This window comes from Eutrema salsugineum, unplaced genomic scaffold (genome assembly GCF_000478725.1).
Source record: "Eutrema salsugineum unplaced genomic scaffold, Eutsalg1_0 scaffold_7, whole genome shotgun sequence".
NCBI lineage: Eukaryota > Viridiplantae > Streptophyta > Magnoliopsida > Brassicales > Brassicaceae > Eutrema > Eutrema salsugineum.
In genome coordinates, this window is record NW_006256486.1 from 882,042 (window position 1) to 905,005 (window position 22,964).

The window sequence follows — 22,964 nt, forward strand, 5'->3', positions numbered from 1 at the left end:
AAAAATATACTAAATTTTAATACAAATAAAAAAAAATTGAGACTAAATAAATTAAGAAGTTTTAAATATTCTTATATAAAACTTCAACTAATAAATTATAAAACATAAAAAAAATTAATAAACGACTAAAGAAATAAAAATTATTAAAAAATAATAGTATAAAGAAAGGTGTGCACATAAAAATGTCATACATGGTTTTTTTTTAAAATAAAAAAATGGAATCAATAAAATATATATAACTAAAAAATTCAAAATGATAAATTGAAAAAGTTAACAAGTATTAAATTAGTAAGATCTACAAGAATAAAAAGAATATGAAGATCGAAGATCAAATAAATATGAAGATCGAAGATCAAATAAATATTCCTCTCTGATATTCAACATATATTTTTAAGTGAATTATTACGTTTTTATACAAAATTAAAATAGTAGATTTTTAGTCCCTTATTATTTTAGGAGAAAAATTAGATTATTTGTCACAACTTGTGTTGAAAAGATAACAAATAATATATCATCAATAAAAAATTGAAGAAAATATAAATATTTTAAACACAAAAACATTGATAATAAACATATAATTCAATACAGATTTAAAAAATATACTTTTTAAGTATAAATTAAAACAAGACCTGCACATACGTGCGGGTTCTCTCCTAGTATATATTAAAAGATACGAAAATTCTTTAGTTCCTTATGTAAAAACAATGTTCAAAATATAGATAGATGTTAATCGGATGTTTGAGACAAAGTATAATAGTCAACCATTCAATTGGAAATTAGCTGTAGACTAATCGGGAATTTGTTTTAGAATTTTTTTTCTAATTTTTTTTAGATTTCTTTATTTATAAATCATACCTGTATAGTCTATCATATTTAAATCTATGCTACGACATGTCAAAAATACAATTAAAGACGTACCTTATAAATTATGAATAGATATTTGTTCATTTAGGCAATTAATCTCACTCAATGTATTTGTAAAAAGAAATCTCACTCAATGTATCTATATCAATAAATATGGAAATTTTAAAAGTAGTTTCAAAAAAAGGAAACAAAATTTCTAAAAATTAGCATTATCTGCTACTAATGTTTTGAATATTGACTCCATTTAATTCTATGATTATATGTACGAATTCGAAGGAAGGTGAATATACACGTGTAGTCAACAAAGTCATTAATAACAATTTTTATGGTAATCAAATTTTATGGTAATAAAAAAATTGTCACTTTTGAATATTATTTGTAAATTCACCTATAAAAAGAACCACCAATTCTTAGTTTTTTTTGTTAACTTAGTAGCTTTCCAAAATATTTCATAGTAATTTACATTTTAGAACTTTTGATCGAATGATGACTTCTTCGAAACTTTATTTTGTTGTTCTTCTTCTCATCAACATTTCTCTCATCGTCATTGTTCAATCTTCTCGTGTTCAATCTTGTCGTAAGTCTTCTTCTTTTCATAAACTTAATAAATAATGTGCAAGTTTTCTAACTAATCAAAATTGATTTATAATCTCCTTCTTTGTATCATTATCTTATTTGGGGCCATTCTACTCATAATACCTATGTTTTTTTTTCTTTGTACATAGTTGAGGACTGTAGTATAGGAGTGTACCAGGTTGACAAGCCGAAACCATTACCGGACGGGACACCAGTCTTTGCTGTGGAGATAAACAACCAATGTGATTGGAAATGCAAAATCTCCCATATCCACATCAATTGCGGCAATTTCAGCTCTTTAACACCTGTTGACCCACACATCTTTAGACGTCTTAGCTACGATAACTGTCTCGTCAACGACGGCAAACCCTTGGCCTATGGAGCCTCTCTGACTTTCACTTACGCTAGTAGGATCCGATATTCTCTTCCTGTCTCTCAAGCTACTTGTCCTCATTGAATCCGCTACAAACCCTAAACATTTGTTTTTGATTTGACATTACGAAGGAAAATACATGTAATGCCGTTTTAATTATTTAACAAGATATCAAAATTTTTGGAATTTTATCAAACAAATGAAAAAATTGCTTTATTTTCACCGTATGTTAAAGGAATCGTTGAAGTCCTCATTTTTTTTGTCTAAATGATTATATAACGACACTTAATTTAAACAAAAAAAAAAATCAGTCTTAAAATGATGATATTCTATAAGGGAGGGAGTATAAATCTCTATATTATTATTTAAGTAGACATTTAAAAAGATAACTTTTATTTTGTAAAATATTACAAGATATGCCATTACAACTAGCAAAGAATAATTAAAATAGGAAAGAATATAGTTGTCTTTCAAATCTATTAAAAAAAATGGAAAAATCTTTGTTTCTCATTTAATATAGTATATTTATTATTTAATTTCTGTATTAAAAAATATGGTAGTTTTTTATATTTTTTGTTTCAAATGATATCATAAATTATATGAACTAAAAAAATGTGAAAATAAAAAAAATTATAGTTAAATAATATAAAAATCAAGACTAAAAGTTATGATATAAAAAAAATAGTGAAATATTTTTTCTATAGTTTGTTATATTTACTTGGTTATATACAAAAATAATATTTTTAGTTATTTTAACCAAGAATTTGATATGAAAAAAATTGATTTTAATTAAAAAAAGTTTGTGGTGAAGTGAGAGTTATTAAACAGTGTATATTATAATTATTTTTTATATTTTAATCCAGTACAAACATGTCAAGTAAATGGTTTAGTTGGATATGAACAGATTATGATTCTAATTTTTTAATATCCACCAAAAAAATCTCGGAATTCAAAATATTAGTTTTTTGAAAAAATGGTATATTTAATCTACTAAATATTATAATTTTTCTTTTAAAACTAAATATAGTTTATTGTATTTTAATTAATTTTATATCAAACCTAAGTTTAAAAGATATTTTTATTTATTTACATATATAGTTAAAGAAGATAAAATTGGTTTTTTATAGTTTGTAGACAGATTATAAAACTCAGTTATTAAGTAATGCAAATTAGATTTGATGATTATAATATTATAGTATTTTGTGTATTAGCTCAATAATATATTAGTCTAATGCCAACGAGTTAAATAAACAGCTTATTTTGTTTTACCCGCTTATAAAATAACTTCATATACGGATTAACTTATTTTTTATAATTCAAACCAAAAAATAAAAATGACTCTATATACAGATCAACTCATTTTATAAAATTCACAAAATAACTATTTTTGCAAAATAACAATTTTTGAAAAATATTTTTTTTTATAAAATTATTGTCTTTGCAAAATTATTTAACATAATTAAGGTAAAAAAAATATGTCCTACGCTATAGCGCGGATTAATCCCTAGTAAAGACTAAAAAGAAAAGATTGTGAGATTAAAGATTCTTACTAATTAAAATCAGTGACTAAATTTATCAAGACTACAGTCCTCTATATAATCAAGGCGACGTTTGAGTCTATGATTAAGACACTGCTCAACTTTTATCGTCGACAAAAAATAAACATAAAAACTATAAGATGCAAAGTTGAGAAACCAATGAAAAAAAATTAAAAAAAATGAAATCAGATATTATTGAAAAAGTGAAATTAAAAAAAAAATTTATCCAAATATGGTGGAGAATTGTATTGAATTTTGGATCATCTTTAATCACTTGTACATTGCAGCGATCATAGACTTTTATGCTAACTCAGAATTGCATACATTAAGATAGCCCAAGTTTTCTCTTAAGATAATGAGGTAATGTAGAACTGAGAAAGGAGAGTGTCACAACACAAGTTGATGGTTATTTTCACAAAATCATGTTGATGGTTGTATTAAATACATAGCAGAGTCATTCAAACTAAAGCTATAAGTGACATAAGTGACATCAACAACGTAAATCAAATGCAGGGTCAATTATGAAATTTAAGAAGCTAGAAATTATAAATAAAAAAAAATTGCACAAATTTTGAAGGTGAAGTTGTGATCCATCGTCACACTTTTTAAACCAATAAAACTATTAAATTCGTTCTGTACAATTTTACAAATTTTAAAATTAAAATGAACTTGTATTCTTCACCACTAATCAAACGGTCGATATAAATTATCGTTTCTTACATCTTAGTTACAACTTAAAAACTAACCCGACTTAATTAAAAAATAAATTATATAAAACTTCAACAATCACGTATTATTAATTTGAAACATATATTATCACATTATGTGATTAGTTACCACTGATTTCGTTTGCAAAGTTTCCTTGATCACTATCAACTTGCTCATGTAACCATCCAAAGGAACAAAATAGCTAAACTTAACAGAATTAAATATCACAATGACGAGAAATATCTTCGAATCTGAAGACTAACCTTTGAAATTAGAGCAAAGATGGGAGATGGGAGATGGGAGATGGGAGATGCTTATTCTATTTTTGAGTTTACTCTTATTTAGAGGCCTTAGGAAGCATCATTGATCTGATAAGACTAGGCCCTATATTAAATTCGGCCCATTTTCTATATCTTAGGGTGTGAATGGCGACATATAGCGGTGCTTTTTCTAGTCTAATTATCAATTCTGCTAATCTGTTACCATTTAACAAGTTTGAACTGATTGTAATGCGTTTTCTGTCTTTCATTTTTTTATTAAAATATTAGCATAATATGTCAGTTTTGTGAAGCAAAACTAAAATACGCACTGCACAGTAGTTACGCACCTATTTTGGTGTGTTTTGATATATATAGTGCGTTTTTCAATAATAAAAATTTATTTTTAAATGAAAAAAATTAGATATTTTAATCTTGTTGAGATATTTAATTTTGTTCAAAAATATTAAGTTTGATTTTTTAAAACATCTAATAATATTTATTTACACAATGTATTACTTTATTTCACCAGTCAAACATTATTGTGTATCGCTTATTTAATGTGAACCGCACTTGTTCCGCAAATATATTTTCCCGCACTTACTGCAGTTGAACCGTACCACACTCTAAAATTGTAGAGCATGCGTGCTGTTTTTCTGTACATAAAACTACGTTACGTTTTTGTTACGTTTTTGTTACTCACACTCCGCGATTTCGACGTTTTGGGTATAAACTCAAACGCAGCTCGTCGCGTCTTGACCGCTCTTTTTGGTCAACAGCGAGCGATCAGCAGATATCTCGGGGGAGCAAAGCAAAGCTGAGAAGAAAGATTCAGATGCTCGGAAAGATGAAACACCACCATAAGCTCACGGTGGCTTTATGTCTCATTTGGGCTGCGTCGATCCTCTATGGCGAAATGTTCGCCTTCTGGCTTCCTTCTCTCTTCACTTGTTCCTGGCCTCACCACCATCTTCTTAAGGTCTCTCTCTCCACTGAAATTTCCATATTATTCAATCACTGACGCTCGATTTTGGCGTTGAGCGAAACTTCAGATTCAATGACATTTCGATTGTGTATTTGCTTGTTTCTGTACGAAATGACGAGAAATTTGTCATGCCAATTGCAATCGTCCATAGGTTCATGGAAATGGTAAAAACGAAGATTTTGAAATTGAAAAACTCGATTTTTCTCGGTATTACTAGTTTGGAGATTGTAATCGTTCCCTACCCTAAAACTAGCTTTGATGCAACATAAATCTCAAATGATTTTCAGAAGCTGAATTCATCAATATTCTTAGTCACTGTTCTTGAAGAAGAAATGAGTTGTGATTGCTAAGATATATTTAGCCTCTTCTTCTTCCTTTTTTTCTCTACAGACTGATGGAGTGGAGAGTGATGGGAAGTTTACTAAAGTAGCCATTGTTACTGATCCACAGGTGACGAGCTCTTCAAATGCCTTTTGATTGTGTTGTGTGTTAAATGTGGAGTCGATCATCTGGTTTTGTGTTGTTGTTGTCATTATGCAGCTCATGGATAAGACATCGTTTCGTTTGTCTTCAAAGACGCTTGCTTTGGAAGTTGCACAGTTTTATACTGATATAAACATGCGAAGATCTTTCTTTCACTCTATCTTGCCTTTCAAACCCGACCTTGTTTTGTTTCTAGGTGATTATTTCGATGGCGGGCCATTTCTCCCTGAGGATGAGTAAGCTCTCCTTTGTACTTCTCTTTTCATTGGTTCTTCTTCCTGCTCAGAAATCTGAAGCAACGATTCATGGAACTGCTCATTTTGAATCAGATGGCAGGAATCTTTAAGCCGGTTTAAACATGTGTTTGGTTTGGCTTCACAAGGCAAAGTTGAGGACATCCCTACATTCTACATCCCTGGGAACCATGATCTTGGCTATTCTCGAGTTGCGTCTCATAAGCCAGACGTATGACAGTTATCACCTCTTTCTTTTCTGAAATGTTATCAAATCAACCTATAATTGATATAACTTTAAATTTCAACAGGTGATTGATCGATACGAAAAAGCATTTGGGATCAGAAACCGTAGATTTATGGTTGGAAGTATCGAGTTCATTAGCGTTGATGCACAAGCTATTGATGGTTGGTACAAACTCTGCTTTGTTCCATGCATGATCATTAAGATATTTCCTTTACATGCTTATAGTTTCTCCTCAAAGAGAAACCAAGGATCCATAACATAAAAGATGATGTACATTTTGCAGGGAATCCTCAAAAGGATTTGGCATCGGATGTTTGGAAGTTCGTACAAAATGTCTCCTCCGGTGTGTGTTATTCAGCTATAACCTCTTCGGCATTTACTATCTTTGCATTTCCTGATTTTTGAAGCTTACTCATAAATCTTTCTTATCTTTATAGATGCAAAATCACATCCTAGAGTTTTATTGACCCACATCCCATTATATCGGCCTGATCAAACCCCATGCGGCCCTCACCGTGGTTCTTCTATCATTGATCAGGTGATTTATCTGCTCGGATTATAGTGTTATTCAAATTTAAACACACTGTTTGTGGTCTAATGTCTACTCGTTCTTGTACAGCGGTTTTGGCGCCATATTCAAGATCAAGAAGTAATGTAAACTTCTACCTGTCCATCTTATAATACAGAAATTGAATTAGCTTTAAGGGCACGTCTAATTTAATGTTGTCCTTATTGTATTTTCCCTTCCATTTCAGTTACCAGAATTATATCACTCTCGAATCATCAAAGAAGTTACTGGAGTTGATTAAACCCGTAAGATAAATTTCTTCTGTTTTTTTTTTTGTTCATTTGAAAGTTCTTTTTGTGCTTCTATCTCTGTCTCTTCAAACACGGCTCTTACTTATGCCAACGTTTTCCCTTTTTTTCTTCAGATACTTGTTCTGTCTGGCCATGATCATGACCAGTGTACTATAACCCACAAGTCAAAATCAGGATCTGTAACTGAGGTAACAATTCTCATTGATGGCCGCAAAATATATTTCTTTCCACTACGGACAGTCTTTGATAGTGAACATCATATTGCAGCATACTTTAGGTACTATAAGCTGGCAACAAGGAAATATATATCCTTCATTCATGCTATTATCTGTTCCCAACGCCGTCCATCAAAACTCATCTGATCTAGATAAAATGTTACACACCCAGTTATGCTTCCTTCCGAGCCAATTATTCATCTACATGTGGTATGTTCTTTGTCAGAGAGTTCTTGGCTTAGTGAATATTGTTTTGATGCATGTTTATGAATTTGTGGGTCTATTGAAATATTTGCAGGTACCTTTCTCTAATTGTCGTGACCCTTCTTGCTCTCCTTCTCTGGCCAAATCATGGAATAAGCTTCTTAAACAACGCTGCTGACTGTATCTCAAATGTAATGAAGTTAAGCTTTTTAAGCGGCGCCACGAAGGAGAAGAACGAAGATGAGAACTGTGAGTATGAAATGATGTGGGATGCAGAAGGATCTATGCATCTCGTTAAGAAAGTCCTTCAAACTCCTTTGAAACGTCAAAGCGATAAATCTCTTGTAGAAAGGTGAGTAAGACCTGAACCATCCTTTGGTTTTTCACTGCAGGCACAAGTTTTGATTTTCTCTTCTTCTTCTTTCTAGGGGCAACGCGGTGATGAGAGCCGCAGCTAGAAAGAACACGAGCGAACAGATCGAAGTTGTGATGGACTCAAATGTGAATGCAGGTGCTGGTGGGTCTGATTCTTTGATGAGATCAGCATCAAAATCAAGAACGAAACTTGTGATCCAGAGAGTGATACGTACGATCATGATGATCATAGTTATTGCGGCATTTAACGTTCCCATTTACATGATGTTGCTGTTCAAAGATTGGATCGAGCAGTAGTGATCAACTCAAGGTGATTCTCATTGACATGAAATTTTGGAAAATTATGATCTGTAGGAAAAGTGAAAACGCTTGTTGTATTATTAGAATTTTAAGATACAGAAGAATACTTTCGTCTATATGGTTCACCATTACCATAGACATAGTTATTGTTCTTATTAAATTTAGGAAATGATGCAATAAAGAAAGAAATGAAACTAAAAAGATTAGAGAAGAAATGCCACTGATGAAACAAAACAGTCTTCTCCTGTCAAAGCGAAATCAAACAAAACCCTTCAAAGATCTTCAATTTCTTACAGAATCCAGCGTCTCCAGTGTCTCTGTTTCAGACACAGTAAAAAAAACTCCGGCTTGATTGGCGGATAAAATATTTTGCTCTCTCTCTCTTATCTGATGCAAATTAACCCATGAAACAAACCCCAAAAAAAAACCTAAGAGGTTGATCCTTTAGGTTAAAAACGACAAGTTTGTAAAAGGGTTTTGCACCAAAAAAAGATCTGAAGAGATAATCAAGTTTCTTGTACGAATTGCCTAGCAGCCAAAGGAGAGCTTCAGTGGTCCATGGAGCTTCAAGAACTAGCGATTAGTGACATGAAGATGTATATAGATATGTATATATATAGCATTTCGGATGATATATTAAAGGAGAAGAGTCATCTCTTTACTCATCACCATGGATGTACCAGCAACAAAGCATGGTGGCACAACGACGAAGAATATAGAGACGAGCTCGTTGCTCCTTCACCAAGGAAGCACATTTGCTTGTAAAGGCGTGACCTTTATTTAACTTACTCTTTAACTCAGCCATTATTGCCACAATAATTTTTTTTTTTATATATATAAGTTGATAGAGGGAAAAAATAAAGGTTGAAACTTTTTGGGTGTAGAATGTGATGAAAAAAAAACCCTTTTTGTGGGTGAAAGAAGAGAGAGTTGTGGAGAAATGAAAAGAGATTGAAGAGCATATATAGAGTGAAGAGGAAGAAGAGAAATCTTGGGAAAAAGGTGAATTAGATATGAAGGAAAGAAGAAACAGATGAACATGGTCCGAGTTTTGGTTCATTAATTGACATTGGGATTTGCATGGATCGATTTGTTTGATTCTCCAAGGAAGTATAGTTTCATGGAATCATCAAACATCACTATATCCTATAAATAATTGTTTTACGTGTGTTCATTTTTTATTATTTTTTTTCCTCTGTTCATTTTATTTTTATTTTCAACTTTTGACTCAAATATATATAATAGTAGTGTAGTTTGTTATTTTTGAAAATGATCCGACGCAAATATACAGTAGTTTGTTATTTTATCATGGTAATGAAGAGCATTTGGTATATTTTTAAGAATAAGATGAAAATATAATTCCAAAAAGTAATATCATAGGAACCCTTGCATATAAATAAAAGAAATGAGAGAGAAGTACAAGTAAGAGTAGAAAAGGGAGAAAGGTAGGGCATGAAAAGGGGATAATTGTTAAAAAGAAGACAAAGCATTGAATTTTTAGTTGCTTTCCTTCTGATTTTCTTGATCACAATTTCCTAAACTCTAATAATAGACAGAAACAAAAAATGATATAAACAAAACATTGTTAATGTTAATGCTGTTCTCTCTAGGACATTGTTTTGTGTGTATTATACAGTGATGGAAATAAAAAGTCTGATAAAAGTATAATTATGTGCCTAGGGTCTAAAGATTAGCCTTTATTGTTTTGCATTGTTGAAAGGGACATTAGCATCCTTTTCCAGAAAGTATAGTGTTCATGACTGGGTTAATGATAAGGCCTGCTGCTTAACAATGCATTTAGTATTCATCACAAGGCAACAAAAACAATCTTTAGTATTCTTAAAACCGTCTCATTGTTCATTTTGCATTCGCTAACAGTCAGCTATAAAATCATATTTTTTTCAAAATCTTAGTTTAGTGAAAATTTTTGGTGAAAATCACATTTCTTCGTCTAATAGTTGATGGTTCAACGACATATTTAAGAACGATAATAATCCAAATTTTTCAAATGCTAAAATGTTTGCATTTAATCTTTTTAGTTGATACTTGATAGTCACCGAAGTTTGTCGCCAAACCAAAGACTATAAAACGAATATGAAAGAGAAATCGATGAATAGTGTTTTTTTAAAATGTGTAGTTTTGGCGAATAGTATTTTTTTTCATCTTCAACTACAACATTAAATCTCATACTAAAAAAAATATTTTATATTATTATATTATTGAATTTAAAATTCTCATTATTTTTTAATAGTTCTGATAAATACTAGTTATTAATAAAAACAGATTAACTATAAATTAAACATAGTATTACATTCTGTAATTAAAAAAAAATACAATCGATAAAATAATCTTATAAACTCTTATAAATAATTTTATAACTTTTTATAATTTGGTAATTTTACGTTGGAAATTTTAATTGAACTTTATTATATATTTTTAATCTGGGGTACTTTCACAAATGACCCACAATTTGAAATTAAATGCAAAAGTAACCTCTTTTTTCTCCCTCTTTAATAAATGCCATTTTCTCCTTACTATCTTCTTACAACCACATATATTCACGAAAATGCCATTATCTTTTTATTTTTTGTTTTTTCTTAAAAATACTAAAAAAACACAACCATCTTAAAATATATCTTTTATTTACAAAAATGTCATCTTCTTCAATTTTGCCAACCACCATTACCAACCAATTTTGAAGCTCTAAATGTTTGCCCAACCAATTTTGAAGCTCTAAATGCTTAGCGTGTCACTTATAACTTCATTTTACCTATAAATTTCTCTCCAATTTCATCTAAAAAACTCTTTCATGCTCATTTTCATAAATTTCAATTTCATAAATCATCTATTTTGGAGATTCTTGCATAACAACGACTTAGCTAGTTTGCTATTGGTGCTATACAAAATTTTGGGTGTTTGTCAAAGTTAATCGAGTTTAAATTGGAAGTAGGTAAACATCTACTTCATTTTCTTTAACATTTAGCTCTGTTTCGCGAAAGCTAACGCAGAGGTTAGATTTGCAATTGATTTTTTTTTTTATATTTGTGTAAGCAGGCTTGAAAAGAAGTCTGCGAATTGTCCTTTGTAAACAAAAAAATCACGACTTCTTTTGCAGTATGCGAGAAGAAAATGTTATTGCATTTGACCAGAAAAATTGTCGAAGTCTGCTATTTCGTAGTTTAACTCGAGATGTTATTTTTGCAATTGACCAAGATTCGGTCAGATTTGCATTTGACCGAATCTTAATTAAATAAATAGCAGACTTCTTTAGATTCGGTCAAATGCAAATCTGACCTACAAACAGACTGCAAAAGAAGTCTGATGCGCAGACTTCTTTAGAAAGTAAACCTTTTGGTCAATTGCAAAAATAACCTTGAGTAGACTTCTTTTGTACAGTAGACTTCATAAGCAGACTTCTTTACTATAGCAGACTTCTTTTACTCGTGAGCAGACTTTTTAAGAAGTCTGCTCTAAAAGTCAAACTTTTGGTCAATTGCAAAAATAACATTTTCTTCTCGCAGACTGCAAGAAGAAGTTTACTACCAAAAGTCAAATATTTGGTCAAATGCAAAAATAACCTTTTTTTGTATGACTTCAACGTGAAATTTTCCCAGCAGATTTCGAACGGATGTCTGTATTTTTTAAAATTTTTAAATGCATTTTATAAAATATTTGTAATGTTTTTTTTTTTAAATTTTAAATTGTAAATGCATTTTAGGTATGATTCTTGCACTTGTATGAGTTTGGTGTGTTTATGTGTTATAAGTATAAAGTTATGAATTTTTTTGATTTGAAAAGTAATTAGCATATCTAAGCAGACTTCTAAAAAAGTCTGTAGATGAAGTCTGTTGTTACGTATTAGCACATCATAGCAGACTGCATAAGAAGTCTGCCTAATTATTTTTCTTAAAAATTCATTTTGAAATATTTGTTACTTGTAAAAATAATTTTCTTGTTTTGACATGTTTATTTGTTTTTTGTGTTGCATATATATGAGTTTGACGTGGTTATATGTTACAATTATAAAGTTATGAATTTTCTTGATTTAAAAGGTAATTAACACATCTAAGCAGACTTCATATGAAGTCTGCAGACGAAGTCTGCGGTTACATATTAGCATATCATAGCAGACTGCATACGAAGTCTGCCTAATTCATTTTCTTAAAATTTATTTTTAGAATATATGTTATTGGTAAAAATAATGTTCTTGTGTTTGTTATGTTTATTTGTTTTGTATGTTGCATCTGTATGAGTTTAACGTGGTGATATGTTATAATTACAAAGTAATGATTTTTTTTTTGTTTAATTAGGCTTTTAGCAGATTTTTGCAAACTTATAAAGAAGTCTACTTCATAATATGTGGTAGACTTCTTGAAGTCTTGCATTTGTATGAATTTGAAAAATCAACTTTTTAGTTTGCATACTTCTATGCAGATTTCATCTATCTACTTTATAGATTGTAATAATTTGTGGGGTTATGTATTTGTAGATTCTGGTGCTAGTAACACCAACCTGTTGCTATTTGTTAACTTAGAGAATTTAATGTATCTGAACTCTTCTTCTAGTTAAGAAGTTGGCATAATTTATGGTTTTAAAAGTGGTACACAATTCAATCACTTGGAATATTTTGGGACATTGAATTATAATGTAAAACCAGGTTTTTGTACATTATACTTCTTCAGCCTTGTTGACAAGTTAACATTGTTTAAATAATCATCAATTTAACAAAAAAAAAAGAATAAGAAAATGTTACAATTCTAAAATCTGTTACAAGTCTAACATTAACTAACAAGATTTACTCCTTGAAACTCTCATCTCTCGTTTAGGAGGAATCATCTATTGAGTCCATCATTGCTCTTTTTCTCAGCTGTTCTTGGTAATGATTTAGAGTTGCTGTTTTTCTGGAGATTCTCTTCAAGAGCTCTTCTTTCCTAGTAGACAAATGTTGAAGCACCACTCAAATATATAAAACGAAAGCACCACTCAAACAAAAGCACCCTTAATTTCATTTGTAATCAATAATATAAAACGAAAGCACCACTCAAAAATTGATATTAATTTTTATACCTGTAACCAGCAACAGAATTGTTTATACCTGTTGCATAAAACAATAAAACAAATAAAATCTCCATTTTATGGATATCTATGTCTATCATCGAACATATGTATATGCATTCATCCAACGAGTCAAATTATATTCCTACACTCATTATGATCAAATTAAAACCCATCTTTTAACAATTTGCAGAAGGCATCAAATCAGGTAATTATCGAACAACAAAGAACACATCTATACCAAAGAAGTTGGCTACACCCTGCAATGTCCACCGCAAAACCAAGTGATCTCAGCTAGTTTACTGTGCAAAAACTACTAATTGCCAATCTCAAAAGGCTAAAGAACTTACCTTTACGACTTAATTAACATCATAAGAATAAGCCAATCATAATGAGGGATAATACATGCACATAGACATGAAAACACACATACATACAGCATCTAAAAATAGAAGATCCAAACCTAACAAAAAAAAATGTTATCTTTACGCCCAAAATCCAGCAAACAAAACAAGTAAATTTAAAGCGATAAACTAAGAGAGAGATTCGAGTGATAATAGAGAAGTCTCACACCTTCATCTTGCAACTGTGTCGATCCAGCACAACCCATTTAACCTCTCAAGTACAAAAATCTCTCGGAACAGGCCACAATGATCAGACAACCCTGGGTTTGTGATGCGGGTTTGTAAATGGGGTTGGTTGTTTTCGTTTTACTAAGCTTCAGGTTTTAAATTTATAACCCCTAAATGTCTGCAAGTGCACAGATGTGCGCTGTAGTACTTAGGGTATCGATCCACATAGACTTAGTTGTTTCAGTACGAATTCACTGCAACGCTTAAATCAAATTAGAACTAAAAGGGTTTTGGTTTTGGTTTTGGTTTTGGGTTTTGGTTGTCACTAAATCTAAACTAGAAAGCAATTAAAAACTAAAAAGCAATTGACAAAAACGAAAGCAAGTAAAGCAAGTAGTAAGCGATTTAAACAAGAGGCGAATTGGAGCAAGTAAAAGTGAATGAAAAGCAGATAAATAGCAATTAAAAAGCAGATAAAATTGAAGGTTGTAAGCAATAAAAGACAAACGTTGGGGCTCAAGGGGTTTCGCAGGGGTTCATGGACTAAGCTATGTCGATTTTTAAACATATGATAAAGATAATCAACTACGTATGTTCTAGAACTCGAGGCACGGAAGTATGAATAGCCTACTTTCGCAGCACTAAACAACTATCTCTCGCAACCCTAATCAGTAGGTTTCCACTCTGATTCTGGAAGGGAGAAGATGCAATAGCAGGACAAGACTCATCAATATTCACAACTCAACTACAGGTAGGTTTCCACTCCTATAGAAGAATTGCTCGTTTCACCCTTCGCAACATATCATATCAGATCGGCTTCTAAGTGGCCAACAAAGAATCACGCAGTAAGAATAAAGGCAAACGAAAAACATCTAGAAGATTATAAATCCTAAATCTATCGATTCATAAGCAAAGACACATGAAATTCCCTTTGAAAAATCCCTTTAAATCCAACTGGGTAACTACTCAAACATATTGTAAACAATCATCACAGAGTATTGAAAGTTGCAGGAAATTAAAGAAAAGAGAGAAGAAAAACAAAGAACGGAGGCGACGACGGAGGCGCGATGATGCTCTCCAGCGGCGGCTCCTACTCCTTAAAACGGCGGCCTCCTCTTTAGGGTTCCACACAAACTCTCTCTCTCTCTCCTTTGTCTATTAGTTTCGGTCTCTCCCTTTTAGAATGACCTAAAGAGGGTATTTATAGCTTCTGGGGTGGTTCTGGACACTTAGGGCTTCAAAAATAACGAAAGGAATTGATCTGGGCTTTAATTAAGTTGTCGGGAAAGTGAACGACCAAAGTCCGCGGTCACGGTTGCTCTACCCGCGGGAAAATGGGTGTTGGCCGCGGTCCCGGCACATGCTCTCTTCCGGAACTGCATTTTCTGTCATTCCTGCATCGGGAGTATCTGAAGATCTAACCGTTGGATTATCTCCAAACCAAGTGCATTAGAAAGCTGATTGGATCCTCTATGTTGTCTCAAATTTTGGGGGTGATCAGACGGTGAGCAAGTCTTCATCGCTTGTCATACTTCTGACAGTCTGCATTTATCCAAAATTGCTCATTTGTTCCAAATTGCATATCTTTTGCCCAAGTTTCCTGTAAAGTTTTTTGAAACTCTAAAACATTGAAAACACTTTAAAAACCATTGAAAACAGAGTTAAAAAACCTGCATAAGACATAATTATGATCCATAAAAATGGTCAAAATACGGTGTTATCAACTCCCCCAGACTTACCTTTTTATTTGTCCTCAAACAAACTTAAGTCAGGAAAGAAATTTTTGAAAAATCGCAGGAACTAAACAATATCTCAGTGACCGTCCTTCTAAACCATAACTTATCGTGAAACATTTATTTGGATCTAGTCTAGAAAATTCTCACCAAAATACAAGCAAACTAGTCCGTTAATCCGTCATGCGAAAATCTACACACTTAGATCTAACTTCCAGTCAATTAACTCTCTACATTCATTAAGTATAGTACTGAATTCTGATCAAAGACATTATTAAGGGTAGACGGCGTTTGGCATTAAGGCTATTTAAGTGGTGGAGCTTAGGTGTTTAGGGTTACTTGAAGAATATGGAGGATGCAAGATATTATGCAAAACCGCAAGAGAGAGAAGGACCTGTTGATGACCGCAGATTTTCAGTCACTTCTCTTTTGCAAAATGTTGTTGCATAATCTTCCTCCTTTGTTGTAAACAGCTGTTCCCCCAGACTTAGATTTTTTCCGGGAATCATAAAGATAATCTCCAAAACTCAATAAAATCGAATCAAGTTTGCCTCAAGTATAAAATTCGATCCTCCTAGACTCTCTAAGGTTTTAATTTCCTCTCCCTTCATATTTTCCTTTTCTTTTTCGGATTTTTTTTTTTTAGAGAGGAAATAACCGTTTATAAAGAGAGAGTGTAAGGGACAAAATTGTACCAAGATTTTGAAGTTTTTCCAAGGCAAACTGAATTATCTCCTTTTGTTGAATCATTCCAATGAAATCGCAGGTCTCCATCTTCAGTGACTGAAAACCGCGTTGATCCTCTTTCTCTCCGACATTTTCGCACATATCTGCATATAGAACAATGAAAAACAAGAATGCATGTGGTTTGAAAGAGGTTAGGTTCGGTGGGGAACTAACTAAAGATAAACTAGCCATTCAGGATCAACAAAGAGTGGTAAAAGGGTAAAGGAGTCCTGAATGTATGATTCGTTTCCCTGATCTAACGCTTTAATGAGAAAATTAAATCAAAATTAAGTCCAAATAAAATGAGCTAGTGTATCCTGTCAGAAAGAATCTCCATGAATAGAAGTCCTCTGGTGGGATTTCGTAATGCAAGTACTTAGCTACCGCCTAGTCTAGGCCTAAATCACAAAAAGAGCAAAAAAACAAAGAAATAGCGTAGAAGCACACTGGTCTAAATCATCATAGTATTGTTTATTGTGTTCCTGGTTTGAAAACTTTTTGAAAAACATTTTGAAAACGATTTTTGAAAATTTTTATGAAAAACATTTTGAAAAACTTTTTGAAAATTTTTATGTGTCCAAAACAAACTCAAAACAAATCCAATTTCATTAGTAACGGATGAACATCCTCCCCCAGACTTATTTCACACTGTCTTCAGTGTGATAAATCTTGGAAAGAATGGTAAAGAAAGTAGAAAAGTTGAAATGTTTAAGTGAACTTATCATGATGGAGAGTGCTGCTCGTCTTTTTAATTTGTTCTTCCTTATTGAAAACCTGAAATTAAATGAAACAGAAACAAAGCAATGGAAATAGAAAATAAAGGTCAAAGGGAAATAGATAAAATACCAAGTGGGTTGCCTCCCACTAAGCGCTTGTTTCAAGTCATTAGCTTGACATTGTTGCTCGATTAGACTTAACCGGGGTCGTGACACTCTTTGGTCTCATCATTGGCCGATGATGGATCAATCAAAAACATCACTTCTCTTTTGTCTTCGGTTTCTTCAGCCAGATATGACTTTACACGCTGTCCATTCACTGTAAATGAGTTTCCGGTTCTGTCCCACAGGACAATGGCTCCATATGGTTTGACTTCCTTTATCATGAATGGTCCTGACCATCTTGATCGTAATTTTCCTGGAAAAAGCTTAAGACGAGAATTGAAAAGAAGTACCTTATCGTTAGGAGCAAAAGTTCTATGAATAATCTTCTTATCATGATATGCTTTAGTCTTCTCCTTGTAGATCTTCGAGTTTTCGTAGGCATTGTGTCGAATTTCTTCTAACTCGTGAAGTTGAAGTAGTCTTCTTTCTCCAGCTGTTTTCAGATTCATGTTCATCTCCTTGATAGCCCATTGCGCCTTATACTAGAGTTCTACTGGAAGGTGACATGCTTTTCCATAAACGAGATTGAATGGTGTTGTTCCTAATGGTGTCTTGAATGCTGCTCGATATGCCCATAATGCATCATCAAGCTTTGTAGACCAATCCTTGCGATGAACTGCAGTAGTTTTCTGCAAAATCGACTTGATTTCTCTGTTTGAGATCTCTACTTCACCGCTGGTTTGGGGATAGTAGGGAGAAGCAACTTTATGTGTAACTCCATTCTTTCTAAGAAGATTATCGAAAACTCTGTTGATGAAATGCGATCCTCCGTCGCTTATCACTATTCCAGACATCAAAAATTTCAACTTCGAGAATAAAATTTTGAGGCATCTCATTCTTTTTGCTTATATTGCCCATCCTTTGGCATTTATCGCATCGCGATATATAAGCTTGAGTATCTTTGAACAAAGTAGACCACCAAAAACCAGCTTGTAAGATCTTTGAAGCGGTTTTGAAGGTTGCAAAGTGTCCTGCGTAAGACGAGCTATGGCATCCGAATAAAATTCCTTCCATCTCTTCTTCAGCCACGCATCTTCAGAATAACCCATCAGCACATCTCTTATAGAGATAGGGTTCATCCCAAAAATAATGTCTTATGTCTTTCAAGAAATTTTTATTCCTATAACCAAAGAATTGTGGTGGTTCTACATCAGCTGCTAGGTAATTTGCTATGTGCCTAAACCATGGGGTGTTGAAAGCATCTGCTCGTCGCATTAGTGGACGTGGTGGTGCGGTATTGGCATTGGGGGTAGTATCTATTGCATAGATGTTTTCTTCAGGCAAACTGTCATTTAAAGGCAATCTTTCTTCAACTCGAATTCGTGAAAGTTGGTCTGCAACTCTATTATCTGCTCCTTTCCGATCTCGAATTTCGATATCGAATTCTTGCAGTAGGAGGATCCATCTTATCAACCGAGGTTTAGCGTCTTTCTTAGACATTAAATACTTGATTGCAGCATGATCAATATGAACTATAACCTTAGATCCTACAAGATAAGAACGAAATTTCTCAAATGCAAATACGACAGCCAGAAGTTCTTTCTCTGTTGTAGCATAATTGCATTGAGCTTCGTCTAGAGTTCTGCTTGCGTAGTAGATTACGTGCAATTTCTTATCTTTTCGTCGGCCAAGCACTGCTCCGACTGCATAGTCACTTGCATCGCACATGATTTTGAATGGGAGTTCCCAATCAGGTGCTTGCACGACTGGAGCGGAAACAAGGGCTTCTTTGATCTTATGAAATGCGGCTAAGCACTCATCATCGAACTCGAAGTTCGTTTCCTTGCAAAGCAAACGCGTAAGAGGTCTAGCTATTTGAGAAAAATCTTTAATGAAGCGCCTATAGAATCCTGCGTGTCCTAAGAAACTACGAATTCCTTTTACGTTTGTGGGTGGTTGTAGGCTGGTCATGACTTCGATTTTGGCTTTGTCAACTTCAATACCGTTTCTGGAAATTCTGTGCCCAAGCACGATTCAGTCTCGTACCATGAAGTGACATTTTTCCCAATTTAATACTAAGTGCTTATCTTCACATCTTTGCAGAACTTTACCAAGATTGCCTAGACATTTTTCAAAAGAAGATCCATAGACAGAGAAATCGTCCATGAACACTTCCATGAAATCCTCAATAAAGTCTGTGAAGATCGACATCATGCACCGCTGGAAGGTAGCAGGTGCATTACACAATCCAAAAGGCATACGTTGGTAAGCAAACGTGCCATATGGACAAGTGAATGTCGTTTTTTCTTGATCCTCCGGGTGAATAGAAATTTGGAAGAATCCGGAGTATCCATCAATGAAGCAATAGTAGGGGTGATTAGCTAATATTTCTAGCATTTGATCTATGAAGGGAAGTGGAAAATGATCTTTCCTAGTTGCTGCGTTCAGTTTCCGGTAATCGATGCACATACGAAGTCCAATTACTGTTCTTGTAGCGATCATTTCATCTTTATTATTTTTAATGACAGTGACTCCTCCTTTCTTTGGAACAACATGAACTGGGCTAACCCAAGTGTTATCTGAGATAGGAAAGATTATTCCAGCTTCTAAAAGCTTCATAATCTCCTTCTTGACAACATCCATGAGATTAGGGTTCAGTCTCCTTTGACTTTCGATTGAGTTTTTAGCATTATCCTCTAGATTTATCTTGTGCATACAAAGATATGGAGAGATTCCAGGTATGTCATCAAGTGAATATCCTAAGGCTTTTCTATGCTTTCTCAGCTCAGTCAACAGCATTGTGGTTTCTTCTTCCGTCAAACCAGAGTTTATTTTGACAGGATAAATAGAATTTGGTCCAAGGAAAGCGTACTTAAGTCCGACGGGAAGAGGTTTAAGCTCGAATTTAGGGGCTTTAAGTTCGCTCCAAGGATCATTAATTGCTGCGGCAGTGTCTTTAGGAGGTGTAGGAATGTTTTTTTGGTCCTTAAGATATAGATAGTTTAGAGGTTTCCTATAAGTTTCGGACTTATCAAGCATACGTGCGCATTCACTCGAAATTCCTTCAAGGAAATTGCGTCCATCTTTTGCGGGTGAAAACGTGACACTTAAAGGGTCGTCTAGAAGCAGATCTTCATAGACTTCCTCAATAATTCCGTCTAACTCATCAACCCAACAAATTTTGCCATCCAAAGTTGGTTTATCGAAACTTTTGTTCATGTCAAACTGCATAATTGAACCGGCTAGATGAAGGTCGATTTTTCCTTCAGGAACATTGATTATGGCTCCGGCTGTAGATAAGAATGGCCTTCCAAGAATAAGTGGATCCTTAGGTTCTTTTTCTAGTTCTAGAACTACGAAATCGGTGGGTATGGAACATTTTTCGATTTCGACGGGAACATCTACTAAAATACCTACAGGTTGTCTAACAGAACGATCAGCTAATACCAAGGAAATCTTAGTGGGCTTGAAAGTGTGATGTCCTAAACGTTTTGCTACTGAAAGAGGCATCATGTTTATGCTAGATCCTAAATCACAGAGAGCACGCTCAAAAGCTACATCATTGATGGTGCATGAAAGTACGAAGCTTCCAGGATCGTTTTTCTTTTCAGGGATTTGGCTTTGCAGGATAGAACTACATTCATGGGTTATCATCATAACGCCTTCTTCAAGAGTTAAAGAATTTGTTAGAATACCCTTCATGTATTTTCTTAAAGCGGGAATCATAGCACAAGCTTCTACGAAAGGTAATTTCACATTTAATTGATCGATCAACTCTTTCAGCTTAGCTTTTTCTTTCTCTTTCTTAGGGGCTCTTAAGGCTCTAGGATATGGAGGTTTAGGTTTGTAGACACGAGTTGGTGGAGGAGGAATTGGGTCTTCTCCGAGGATTTCCTGGGATGAATCTTCTCTTACTTGTTCTCCATCCTTCTCTCCTACCATTTCTTTTTCAACATCTTCATTCGTGATTCTTTCTTTTTCTTTCTCCTTTTCCTTACCCTTTTCCTCATCTTCGGGATCTTTAGGAAATTCAGGCTCTTTGTAAGCTAATCCACTCCTAAGTGTGATAGCTTTCACATCATCGGAGGGATCTGCTTCTCTTGAGCTTTCGAAAGAATTTTCACTTGGCTCCTCTTCAGATTTTTCTAAGTTTTTAGAATTAGTTTTGGCCATTATGCTAAGGAGGGTGGATAATCTTTCATCGAAATCCTTCTGCATCTCTTTTAGTTCAGATCTAAGATCACTAATCTCTTTAGACATAGATTTTTCAAGCTCTAAATTCTTTTTGTTTAGGTTTTCAGCTTCAGAAGAGGGAAAACTTGGATATGGAACAAGATTAGATTGAATAGCCGAGATTGGTTCGGAAGGTGGTGTCCAGGTAAGTTCAGAAGACAATTTCCCGCGGTCAGGTGGCTCACGACCGCGGTGAAACACGTCTTGGCCGCGGTCAGAACCAGCACGATCGCGGTGAAAGCTTGCTTGGCCGCGGTCCGGACGAATGGACCCGCGGTGATCAGAAACGAATGGAAAATCTTGAATTTGATAGACTTCTGCAGTGTTAACCATCCCTTGATCATAAGAATCCATTGGGTTGTCCCAACCATCAAAGTTACACGTATTGTGTACCCTCTTTGGTTGTTGCAATCCAAGATGACTCATTATGTGACGGAGACACTTTATAACTTCCAAAATTTCTTCTTTCTTCTCAGGAGGTGCAGAATTACCAAAGGTTATTTGATTTCGGATGCTGTTTCCTAAATTTTTAATGAAAACGTGAGCATCTTCTACAGATCTACTTGTGAAATCTCCATTACTTGCTATATCAAAAGAGTGTCGCAACTCTGGAGTTATACCGCGATAGAAGATACTTAGCAGGTATTCCTCGCCATATCCATGGTGTGGACAATCTCTTTGGTATTCCCTAAATCTTTCCCAAGTATCTAAAAGATCTTCATCTTCTTTTTGTTTAAAAGTTCTTATCTTCTTTCTTAAGAGATTTGAAAGGTTTCTATTGTAAAAACGATTTAGGAAAGCAGTTCTACACGCTGCCCACGTTTTTAGTGAAGCAGGTGGCAAAGATTTTAGCCATTTGCTGGCCTTATCTCTAAGAGAGAATGGGAAAAGACTACACTTGTGGTAATCCCCATTTGCTGTAATGGTTGCACATAATTCTTCGAACGTCTCGATATGGTCAATCGGGTTTTCGAATGAATAACCAGAGAATTGATTTTGTTGAACTAAATGGATATGGGGTACCTTAATTTCGGTTTTGCCATCCTCAGGTAAGGCTGGTTGAATAGCTCTTCGATCTCCCAAGAATTTCTCGAGTGAATCGAAACTTCCAATCAGTTCATCATCATCTTTGTGTTTGACCGATCCGATTAGCTCATTGTCATCATAAATCGGTTCTTCAAACTCATCATCAGTCAGGTCATCATCGCTTGGATCACCATCCACACGATTTGGTGGATCACCAAGAGTTCCGGGAACATGTTCCCGGTCTCTCATCTCAGAGAAACCTGAAAAATTCAAAAGAAAAAGTAAAAGTGAACAAGTGTTCTAATGGATTTAAGCTGGGATTCGCAACGAAACAAATTTAAGTCCCCGGCAACGGCGCCAAAAACTTGATGCGGGTTTGTAAATGGGGTTGGTTGTTTTCGTTTTACTAAGCTTCAAGTTTTAAATTTATAACCCCTAAATGTCTGCAAGTGCACAGATGTGCACTGTAGTACTTAGGGTATCGATCCACAGAGACTTAGTTGTTTCAGTACGAATTCACTGCAACGCTTAAATCAGATTAGAACTAAAAGGGTTTTGGTTTTGGTTTTGGTTTTGGGTTTTGGTTGTCACTAAATCTAAACTAGAAAGCAATTAAAACTA

At 33.8% G+C, this 22,964-nt stretch overlaps 2 protein-coding genes and 1 non-coding gene across 3 annotated transcripts; 2 read left to right on the forward strand and 1 right to left on the reverse strand.

Moving 5' to 3' along the window:
* Positions 1-5,065: 5,065 nt before the first annotated feature.
* On the forward strand, positions 5,066-8,322 carry LOC18010683 (uncharacterized protein C630.12). The gene is made up of 13 exons (XM_006392698.2): positions 5,066-5,295; positions 5,692-5,751; positions 5,842-6,020; positions 6,114-6,249; positions 6,329-6,425; positions 6,548-6,607; positions 6,702-6,802; positions 6,884-6,918; positions 7,020-7,077; positions 7,197-7,271; positions 7,351-7,508; positions 7,597-7,854; positions 7,931-8,322. The coding sequence occupies exons 1-13, from the start codon at positions 5,152-5,154 to the stop codon at positions 8,172-8,174; spliced, it is 1,605 nt and encodes a 534-aa protein (XP_006392760.1). The 5' UTR covers positions 5,066-5,151; the 3' UTR covers positions 8,175-8,322.
* A 513-nt stretch (positions 8,323-8,835) lies between these two features.
* Positions 8,836-8,982, reverse strand: LOC112082908. Its single transcript, XM_024150599.1, has one exon. It carries the CDS (start codon positions 8,980-8,982, stop codon positions 8,836-8,838), a length of 147 nt encoding a protein of 48 aa, XP_024006367.1.
* A 12,990-nt stretch (positions 8,983-21,972) lies between these two features.
* LOC112083232 lies at positions 21,973-22,080 on the forward strand. Its single transcript, XR_002897524.1, has one exon. It is a non-coding gene; the product is annotated as a small nucleolar RNA R71 (small nucleolar RNA).
* The last annotated feature ends 884 nt before the right edge of the window (positions 22,081-22,964 follow it).